At 32.3% G+C, this 11,367-nt stretch overlaps 1 protein-coding gene and 1 long non-coding RNA gene across 2 annotated transcripts in view; both read right to left on the bottom strand.

Annotated features, from left to right (window-relative positions):
• Nucleotides 1-3,999, bottom strand: part of LOC107666942 (scavenger receptor cysteine-rich domain-containing group B protein-like) — a 13,902-nt gene extending 9,903 nt beyond the window's left edge. Inside the window, exons 1-4 of the mRNA XM_016458515.1 lie at nucleotides 3,969-3,999; nucleotides 3,380-3,682; nucleotides 3,210-3,272; nucleotides 502-816 (exon numbers count right to left, since the gene is read on the bottom strand). Of these exons, the coding sequence (XP_016314001.1) occupies nucleotides 502-816; nucleotides 3,210-3,272; nucleotides 3,380-3,682; nucleotides 3,969-3,999 (712 nt within the window). The remainder of the gene's footprint in view (nucleotides 1-501; nucleotides 817-3,209; nucleotides 3,273-3,379; nucleotides 3,683-3,968) is intronic.
• Nucleotides 4,000-6,342: 2,343 nt separating this feature from the next.
• LOC107664044 (uncharacterized) lies at nucleotides 6,343-10,154 on the bottom strand. The gene is made up of 3 exons (XR_001631423.1): nucleotides 10,099-10,154; nucleotides 8,277-8,309; nucleotides 6,343-6,381 (listed from the first exon to the last, which is right to left on the bottom strand). It is a non-coding gene; the product is annotated as an uncharacterized LOC107664044 (long non-coding RNA).
• Between the last annotated feature and the right edge of the window lie 1,213 nt (nucleotides 10,155-11,367).

Here is an 11,367-nt window from a genome sequence, read left to right as displayed (position 1 = left end):
TAAAATTACAAAAATTATTTAAAAAAAAGCAAAATAAAATCACTCTATCTCATAAAAAAATGCTAAATAAAATTGCAAATATAATGAAAAAATGATGAAAAATTGCTAAATTGTAAAAATCATGAACAAATTGCTAAATATAAGCATTTCTGTTGGACCCCACTTAGTACATTTGTTCATCTGAATATGGCTTATTTCAACAGAAAATGCAGAAGAATTTTATGTGCAAGATTTGTGAGTTCCAGTAATTTCAGTATAAAAACAGCCCGTTACGCTGTTTGATATTGCAAACTGGTAGGCTATTCATATTTTTTTTTATATTATTATCGTATTCATAAACACACTGGTTTGTAGCACAAATAGCTTTAATATTCTTTAGTTATTCTTGTAGTTATTTACCTATATGACTAATGAATCAGAAGTCTTGCCCATTCACAGAAAATAGCTGACTTCTGTTTTGTGAAATAAGGTGTATACCTGAAAGAGGAGAAAGAAACCCACCTGAGCAGATGACACCGGCGTCCTCATGATGGCCGCAGTTATGAACTCCCCAGCCGAGGCTGTAACAGCTGGCCAGGCTGCCCTCCTGCCCATTACAGTTCACGTTATCCAGCAAAATCCGTCCCGTGCCGTAGCCGAAGTAAGCGTTTGAAGGTGCGCCGACAGCCAGTCCGCAGCCGATTTGTTGACACACGACTGTGGCGTCTGCAATGCTCCAGTCATCATCACACACCGTTCCCCAGCTGCCCTGATAGTAGACCTCCACCCGGCCCTGACAGAGGTCCCCTGTCCCCGCCAAACGCACCGCTCCGTCTCCTACAGCACAGGACGGTCAGGTGCGGTTTATATATAGTATGTAAATATTAAGATATACATATAGCCTATGTATATTTACATATATTTTATGTCAGTATCTGCTGTACTGTTATAAAGATCTCATTGATTTACATTACAAGCATTCGAATTTCATCATATAAAATCAGCATCTGCACCAAATTCATAGTTTTTGCTCAGTTTGAGTCTTTGAATAAAATTGAGCTGTTTTTTTTCTTCATATTCTCACTATATCACACTATATCAGCCATAAAAGCCTGATAGATCAAATATGATACTCAACAAAAAAACACTTTTTGAGATTTTTAAAAATATTGTGTTCATAAACTGTTCCACTGACTGTTTTTCTGACTATTATGTTTTATGTCGGGCTTTACAGAGTTAACCATTTGAGGCATGAATTCTTACTTCAAAACAAGAATATTTGTTCTCTTGCTCTCTCTCTCTCTCTCTCTATATATATATATGTATGTATGTATGTATGTACACCGCAAAAAATGCTTTTCTAGCTTAGATTTTTTTGTCTCGTTTCCAGACAAAATATCTAAAAATTCTTAAATCAAGAAGGATTTTCTAGACAAGTAAAAATTATTGTCTTGTTTTCAGAAAAAACAAGTCAAAATTAAGTGAGTTTTTGCTTAAAACAAGCAAAATAATCCTATTTCAAACAGAAAACAAGATTATTTTGCTTACCCCAAGTCTAGAATTTTTAGATATTTTGGCTGGAAACAAGACAAAAAATCTAAGCTAGAAAAGCATTTTTTGCAGTGTATATATATATACAGAAGGCATTCTTGATCATTTAGAGGTCTTATAAATTCATGTATTCACTTTGCTGTTATCTATTATGCAATGATTTTTCCAGAAAAATTATGAAATGATCACGAAACGCCTGTTGTTTGTCCAACAGTCCACAATTATCTACACTTTGCTCCTAGAAATCATATAGTTTGCTCCATAGAGGGTGTGGGCCAGATTATTGGTAATATTATTCTGCTGAGCTTAACTTGCCATTGAATATGAAGCAAACATAAGGCTACAGTTTCCAGCAAACACACACTGATGTGCCTCGTATTGTTTTATTGAAGACGCCACCACATGGACTCAAAAGCCGTTCTCGTATTGCCAGAGGAACAAAGCCTCAACGGTGATTACGTACAATGAAAATGCCATTCAGTTCCCATAAGGCTTTGTTACTTTCTTTAGATGTCATAACCTCTGAACTAGATATGGGCAGCCGCTTCTCATGACTGAAACAGGACACGAGAAACAAAGACAGGATCAACATGATCCCTCAAAAAGAGTTCTGCTCTGATCTTTAGTTCATCACTGCATTTTTCATCTGGGATCAATTATAACTATGATCGGGGTTATTACAGTGAAGCAAAAATTAAAACCATAACTAAAAAAACGCATTTTTGTTACTCAATAAATGTTATAAAATAGAAGTTGAACTGAAATAAAATAATATACTAAAATAACTAGAGCAAAAAAAAAAAGAAAGTAAAATAAAAATAATAAATTCTATATAGACATATTTAGAAAAACTATATCTAAAACAATAACTAAAAAATAGAAATAATGAAATCAATGTAGGCATATAAAAAAAATGACAAAAACACAACGAAAAGTAAGATGAAAACAAAATACAAATAAAAACTAATTTAAATATTGTTAAAAACGAATTTAAAATAACAAATAATGAGATTTTATATTATGAGATCTAGGACTTTTGTGTCACATATTAAAATATGTACAAAAAGGCCCTAAATATTTTGGGTCATTCACTATGCATTACATCATGCATGTCTTAATATATTAAATCAAATATTAAAATGCATTGAATTTATGAAATGATTAACATTACTAAATTATATAAAATATATTATGTACACAATAAATACAATCTTAAAAAATATTCATATTCAAAGAAGTCAGATTATTTCAAATCTGATTATTTTAATCAAAATATCACAGTGAAGTGGATGTAAGAGTTAAGTTTAAATGGTTTTAGACAGCTTTTTTGGTTATCCCTATTCTAATTGAAATGTGTCAATTAAACATTGTTTTAATTCATTATCAATTGCCCTTAATATAACTTTGTTGTAAAATCCCAAAACACAAAATACAAGTTCCTAAGAATGACATCATCCTCCTCCTCCAGGAAGTGACATAATTTTGGAGGGAAATCAACAGTACAAACAACATAATGAATTCTGTGGTGTATTTTGTCTCTCTAAAATGTTGCATCTTGTTTAATCAAATTAGCTTGCTGATATTGACATTTCATGAAATAAATAAAACATCGAAATGAACTTCAAGTTGATATCCTCATGTAAGAGTTCAAAAAGGCCCGAATAAACTGTGCAACTTACTTAAAGCAGAGATGAGACGGGACGGTGTGGTGGGCTCCAGGCCTCGAGGTTCCACCACATTGCCTGTGAGAAATGAAAAATGAATGATCTCACATAAATTAATCTTTAAATGAATAATTAGTTGAGCTCATGCAAGGAAATCAGCTTTGATGCCTCGGCTCACTCCATACCTTTGCAGGTGACAGCCACGTCTTCATAGTGGTAGCAGTTGTGGACGCCCCATCCCTGATTCCTACACTGACTCAGGTCCATCTCTCCTCCTTTACAGTCCACGTTGTCCAGCAGGATGGGCCCGGAGCCCTGGCCGAACTTGGAGCTGCTCCCCACGGCCACGGCCACGCCACAGTCCAGCTGCCGGCAAACTACGTTCGAGTCCACCATGTCCCAGTCGTCGTCGCACACCGTCCCCCATGTCCCGTTATGAAGCACCTCCACGCGCCCCTCGCAGCGGTTCCTGCCGTTCACCAGCCGCACTGGAGCAGCAGATCATTACTTGTTTAGTATTACCCAGACGCCATTATAGTTTTCATTAATACTTTTAATTAGCTTTTATTTATTTTTTTATATTTTCCATTTTCATTTTAGTTCGTTTTTAGTTTTTTAAACATGTCTGTATACTTTTTATTCATTTTATATTTTAGTTTGAGGTATTTTAGTGCATCAAGTTAAACTAAATGAAAATGAGAAATTTTGCCTTGAAATAAAATACGTTTAAGGTTTTATTTCATATAGTTTTATTCAGTATTTTTTGTGGTTTACCCTGGTAATCAGAAGAACATGCAAGGTACATGTATGTTTCAGTGTTATTTTAGTATAAATGAGATACTATTATAATTTTTATTAATATTTCTAATTGGCTCTTATTTTATATTTTCTGTTTTCATATGAGTTAAAGTTTTACAAATTTTTGTGTGTTTTTGACATTTTTTTTAAACATGTCTATATATTTTTTTTCAGTTCTACTTTTTTTAGTGCATCAAGTTGCCTTGTCAACTATCTGAAATAAAATACATTTACTTTTTAAATATTTTATTTCAGTTTTATTAAGTATATTTTTATGGTATTAGTTAACTACCTGATAATTAGAAGAACATACAGTATTATCTTAGTGCCACTGAAATACTATTGTAGTTTTTATTAATATTTTAAATTAGCTTTTTTCATATTTTCCATTTTCCTTTTAATTTTTCAGAATTTTGTAAATTCATAATTCGTTTTTTTTTTTTAATTCAGTTAAATTTGTATTTCACCCACAAGTTAAACTAAATTAAAATGAGAAATGTTGCCTTGGAAACTAGCTGAAATAAAATAAGTTTATTTTTATATCTTATATCTCAAGTAACAGAAGTAATGGTTTTAGTTGTAGTTAACCATTATAACTCTGGTATGTTTTTTGTTGTGTTCTTAGACTTTAGGAAATAATTTTGCACCTTAACCGAGTTTACAATTAATAGAAAATCTTTAGTTTTGCATGTTTTTTATTCTCTTTGAACCATATCAGTACCGTGGAACTAAATGGTGAACTTTACATGTACCATGGTAAACATACGGTGCTCCAATTTACTTTAAAGAATGCAAAAAAAGTCAAAAAATTGCATAATGCAATATATTTAGATCATATTTATATTTACATTAATATTTGCATATTTATATTTACATTAATTTACAAGAATGCCATGATATTGCCATTATTTATTGCCATGGTATCATATCTAAAAAAAAAACATGGTGCATGTCCCAAAAAAGTGAATCATTCCAAAAAAACAATAATAATAATAATAATAATAATAATATTTGCATATTTATATTTACATGGATTTACAAGAATGCCATGATATTGCCATTATATACTGCCATGGTATCATATCTAAAAAAAAGAAAAAAAACATGATGCATATCCCAAAAAAGGGAATCATTCAACAAAAAATTAATAAATAATAATAATATTTGTCTAAAAAAAAAAAAAAACATGGTGCATGTCCCAAAAAAGTGAATCATTCAAAAAAAATAAAAATAATAATAATATATGCATATTTATATTTACATGGATTTACAAGAATGCCATGATATTGCCATTATATATTAACATGGTGTCATATCTTAAAAAAAAAAAAAAACGGTGCATGTCCCAAAAAAGTGAATCATTCCAAAAAAATTAATAATAATATTTGCATATTTATATTTATATGGATTTACAAGAATGCCATGATATTGCCATTATATATTGCCATAGTATCATATCTAAGAAAAACATGGTGCATGTCCCGAAAAAGTGAATCATTCAATAATAATAATAATAATATTTGCATATTTAAATTTACATGAATTTAGAAGAATGCCATGATATTGCCATTATTTATTGCCATGGTATCATATCTAAAAAAAAAACATGGTGCATGTCCCAAAAAAGTGAATCATTCCAAAAAAACAATAATAATAATAATAATAATAATAATATTTGCATATTTATATTTACATGGATTTACAAGAATGCAATGATATTGCCATTATATATTAACATTGTGTCATATCTAAAAAAAACATGGTGCATGTCCCGAAAAAGTGAATCATTCCAAAAAAAAAAAAAAAAAGAGGACTTTCTGGTCCTTTTTTGCTATTATGTAGTGCACATGAAAGCTGCGGGTTTCTGAATAACACAAGTTGAAACGCAGAGCTGCACGGCTCAAATATAATGATATAATGAAGCCTGTAAGAATGTCCAAAAAAAAAAAAAAAAAAGATGACTTTCTGGTCCTTTTTTGCTATTATGTAGTGCACATGAAAGCTGCGGGTTTCTGAATAACACAAGTTGAAACGCAGAGCTGCACGGCTCAAATATAATGATATAATGAAGCCTGTAAGAATGTCTCTAATCCCCTTCAACTTAACGCACAATAATAAGTCTAAATATGACATATGACTCCAAAAAGAGAGCATAACGGTGGAGAAGGGATTGTGTAAATTGAGCGAGAGGAAGTGACCTGTCTTTTTTCCTGTGCCTCAGAGGCAATTATGATCTGGTCTTGCCGTGATCCTGCCAATGGGCGATGGCAAACGTATCTTCTCTTAAAAGGATGTGTTCTTGTATAAAGGTGCAAGAAAGGGTGAGAAAGTGAATTGCGAAGACGCTCACCTTGAGACTGTGCTGTCGCTGAGGCATTTGTGTTGTTGGCTGTGAGGGAAAAAAACCAGGAGAGAAAGTCAGAGAGAGAGAGAGAGCAAACAACGATTGTGGTAAATTATTTGTTGAAAGGAGGTTCTTGGCCCTCCAGAGCTGCAGCCCTCTATATCTACTACATCTATTTTCCTGTAATTTTAGACTGGTGAAACAGGAAGACTGTGGATTCAGCTCGGGCTGTGATACAGACTCACTGCAGAACAGACAGAGAGAATAAAATCACACGCCTCTCGTAATGCAAGATCAGATATTGAGATGTGTGCTGTGAATCTGATCAGATTCAGCTGATGAGACGGTGGATATTGAATCTCAAATACAGTTAAAAAGGATCTTTTTTTTTCCCATATTTTTATGAATATATATATATATATAAACTTTATATATAATTCTAATTAATTTTAAAATTTGTATTTTTTTATCTATTATATACTTTGAACTTGTGTGTGTGTATATGTATGTATACTACCATTCAAAAGTTTGGAATCAGTAAGTTTGTTTATTATTATTATTATTATTATTATTTGAAAGATATTAATACTTTTACTCAGCAAGGACACATACAAATTGATCAAAGGTGACAGTGAAGACTTTTTTAATGTTGTTAAGATTTTTTTATTTAAATGCTGTTACTTTAAATGGTAACAATATTAGACATTATTAATTTTGACTGTATCTGATAAAAATAAATGAATGTAGTCTTGGTGAGCATAAGAGTATACTTTTAAAAACATTACAAACTCTTAATGAATCTGAACTTTTGAGAAATGAATAATAAATGAAAATAACTGAATTAGACATATATTTGAGTGTGGTCGGCTTCAGTGCTGCTGTCATTAAAGTGTATGTTCTGTGTGTATGTAATGTATAGCATATAGTTCCAATCCAAATATATTAATAAATCAACATTTTATGACACTTTGCTAGATATTTCACCTAGACTTTGTTTGTGTTGGTTCAGAACGTTCTGGTGTTTCTCACAAAGCGCTGACCTCGCCGTCCCTCCTCAGACACGCTTTCACTGGGCTCTGTTTGTCCAGTGTTTTGTAGCAGTGTTGAGACGGCTAATGCTAGTGCCTATACAAGCTTTTGTATCAAACTGTGAATTGATGGTGTTTGATTTCAGTGCCTGACAAAGACAGCAGAAAAGAGGCTTTTTTCCATCACATCCCATTTAGGTCAATTCACAGGCTTCTCCTCCTTCTTATTAATGTGTATGTCGCTGAAATATTAGTCGCTCTAAAGATAGCGCTTCAGACATGTGGGCTAATTCACATGTACACTTTAGTATTCATAAAAAGCAGTTGGAAAAAAACATGATGTAGAAATAATTTAGCATGTAGCACGTAGAAAAACTGAAATATTTAATGTCAACAGTTTTGTTTTATTCACAACTTTGAGAAATCTTTTTTTGGTTGTTTTTATATGTTGTGCTGTTAGTGACTATGCAAGCCCGTTTCTGTGGAATAAAAAATAAAAAAAATAATTGTGACTTTTTATCTCACGATTCTGAGTGTATATCTCATAATTCATACTTGCGAGGAAAAAAAAAAGTCTGAATTGCAATATATAAACTCAGAACTGTGAGAAGCAAAGTCTGAATTGTAACTGAAATAAAAAGCTGCAATTATTATTGTTCTTTTTTAATGTTTTTATTCCGTGGCAGAAACAGGCTTCCATAAGTTCCATAAGTTTTTACATTGTACATTTTCAAACTGCTTGCCGCTACAATGTTGCAAGTTATTTAGAATGCTGCTTCATGGTTGCTATGGTGTTTGGAGTTGTTTTTAGAATGTTGTTATGCGGTTGCAATGGCGTTTTGTGTGGTTTCTAGGACGTTGCTTATGAAAAGTCACAGGAAATGCAAAGGTTTACTTTCAAATGATACTTACTGGAAACTGATCTTCGTTGGAGTTTGATGTCTTCTGCACAGAGAAAAGATCAACACAATTATAAACATCATCATCAAATAACTTAAAAATGACACATACTGTACACACATTATCTCACATCTTTATTGGCATTTGCGTCACTGGCGATCATTTGTAAGATCCACTGAAAGTCATTGATCTGCTGGGAGTTGGGTTGTGTTGCGTACAGTAGAGGAAACCACCCATAATGCTCTGACACACATACACATCTTCTCAGATGTCCATGTCCTCATTAAGTTTTTAGTTCAGCTGTCTTTTCACAGGGTATTCCCCGCTGGAGGCTTTACATCCTGATGAATTACTCTGATCGTTTTGTTCCACCAGGATCCATTAAGCCTGGAGGCTGTTGACTTTGATTTTGATTATTGTTCTTTTAAAGCAGATGTTTAAAGACAGCTACTGAATACTTTCTGGTGTGGTGTGGTGGTTAAAACTGAATCTTGGTAACTGAAAGGTTGCTGGTTCAATTCCCACAAGGAGTCTTGACCATTGAGTCATTTATAGGGTCTGCATTTGTAATTAGATTTTTATATTTTGGTTTCTAGATTGTTCTGTGTGGTTAAGTCCACTCTTTACTCTAAGGGATTAATGTTTTTTTTGTTTTTTTTTTAAATTTGGACAATTAGTTAAGTTACAAGACATTGATGTGAAGTTCATTAATGATCTTGGCTGAATTATGCATCAAAGTTTAGTAATGCAAATATTCAGTGCAGTTTCTCAGTATGAAACCTGCATGTATATTGTATTATATTTAGTGCTGTCAAACGATTAATCGCAATTAATTGCATCCAAAATAAAAGTTTTTGTTTACATAATATATGAGAGTGTACTGTGTATATTTATTATGTATATATAAATGCAAACACATGCATGTATATATTTTAGAAAATATGTTGTTTATATATTAAATATATTTATATATAATATAAAATATAATAATATGAATCAAAATAATAAAATAATCAAAATATATACTGTATGTGTGTGTATTTATATATACATAATATATAAACACAATACACACTCATATATCATGTAAACAAAAACTTTTATTTTGGATGCGATTAATCGCGATTAATCGTTTGACAGCACTTATTATATTGTATTATATTATATTATTAGCAAAATGCAGTTTTATATAGTTTTAGATGGAGTGTTTCATACGAACTGCTTACATATATCATACAATACCAGTCAAAACTTTGGAATAAATATGATTTTTGAATATTTTTGAATCTTTGATCTTCTGCTCACCAAGGCTGCATTTATTTGAGCAAAAATACAGTAATACTTTGAAATATTATTACAATTCCAAATAATGATTTTTCAATGTAATACATTTTAAAATGTAATTTATTTCTGTGATCAAAGCTGAATTTTCAGCATCATTACTCCAGTCTTCAGTGTCACATGATCTTCAGAAATCATTCTAATATGCTGCTCAAGAAACATTTCTGATTATTATCAATGTTGAAAACAGCTGTGCTGCTTCATATTTTTGTGCAAACCGTGATACATTTTAGTTTTCATGATTCTGAATAGAAAGTTCAAAAGAACAGCATTTATTTGAAATACAAATCTTTTGTAACACTGGAAACAAAATGTTTTTGTCACTTTTGATTAATCCTTGATGAATAAAAGTATTAATTTCTTTTTCACAATGTTACTGTTTTTACTGCATTTTTGGTCAAATAAATGCAGCCTTGGTGAGCAGAAGAGACTTGATTACTCCAAATGTTTGACCGCTAGTGTACAATCTTTCTTATATAAAGCTTTGACTCACCGTTTGGAAGGAAGCTGGTGACGGCCATCAGTAAGAACGAAGCCAGCAGGCAGGTGAGGATCCAGGCAGCAGATTTCCAGCATCTGCGCAGACTGTCTGACACACGCTGACTGTTCATGGTAGAATAGATCCAGCTGGACGCCTAAAGCACATACAGACACCTTCAGTGAGTGCTTTAACTTCTCAAGATCCGTTTATCTGCGTGCAGTTTGACTTTTACTGCCACTTCTTCTCACTGCAGTTGTCTGACACCACACAACCAGGTTATTACAGTAACTAGGCTACTACTGAGTCTGCTGGTCAGTGATTGGACAGCTTCTCCTCATAGTATGTTATGGAAAATCACATGCTCTCACAACATCAACAACAACAAATGCTCAGCCTGCAGGCCACAGGCCGTTCTGGACAGACACGTATTGATATACGAGAGCAGACCGATCGTTTGTGTGACCTGCTGTTAATAAGCTGTCCAGAGAGGTTTTTATGCTCCAGAGATAAAATATGACTATATGTAAATGAGTGATGCATTTGATGTATTTTTGCATGTGAAAGTCATTTTTAGATGTTTTTAGTTTAATTGCACATCCAAGTTTGACCCATTTTCCCAGACCCAGATAAACGCATTCAAAGCACAAGCTGCTATGAGTACACAGACCAGACTTTAAAGTCAACATGAAATCTTTCCTAATTCGTATTCATGGTCTTATTGTGAATTTCAATGCAAAACATTTTTTGGCTAATGGCATCTATTCCTGTTGCTCAAACAGTAAAGCATGATGCTCGCAATGGCAAGGTCATGTGATTCGTTCGATAACTAGGATATGCATGAACAGATTCAATGTAAACCTTGAATGCAATGTAAGTCGCTTTGGATAAAAGCGTTTGCCAAATACATATGTAAATCAAGCACTTTTCAAGTCCCAATCAATTTCTGATGAATGCAATCCAGTCCTGCCTACGTTTTCTTATCCTGTTTCACTCAGAAATATGTTATATTACCAAATGTTAAATGCACTACAATATTTCATGTTGACTTTAATGTTGAGAGGGGAATGCCTGTTCATGGTTGAAAACACTGACCTTCATGACATTTCTGACCGTTTTTGTTTTTATTTCAATTTAAAAATATATATATTTTATGTGCCATTTCTATTATTATTATGATTATTATTATTATGTTTAATATTTCTAAATAGTTTAAATGTATTTTTATTTCACTTTTAATTTAAGCTTTTATTAATTTTAGTATTAAAAATTCAACTTGTTTTT

Source organism: Sinocyclocheilus anshuiensis, unplaced genomic scaffold, assembly GCF_001515605.1.
Source record: "Sinocyclocheilus anshuiensis isolate Anshui unplaced genomic scaffold, SAMN03320099.WGS_v1.1 scaffold245, whole genome shotgun sequence".
Classification (NCBI taxonomy): Eukaryota; Metazoa; Chordata; class Actinopteri; order Cypriniformes; family Cyprinidae; genus Sinocyclocheilus; species Sinocyclocheilus anshuiensis.
The sequence above is the reverse complement of the archived record's forward strand: the minus strand, read 5'-3'. Positions and strand labels throughout refer to the sequence as shown.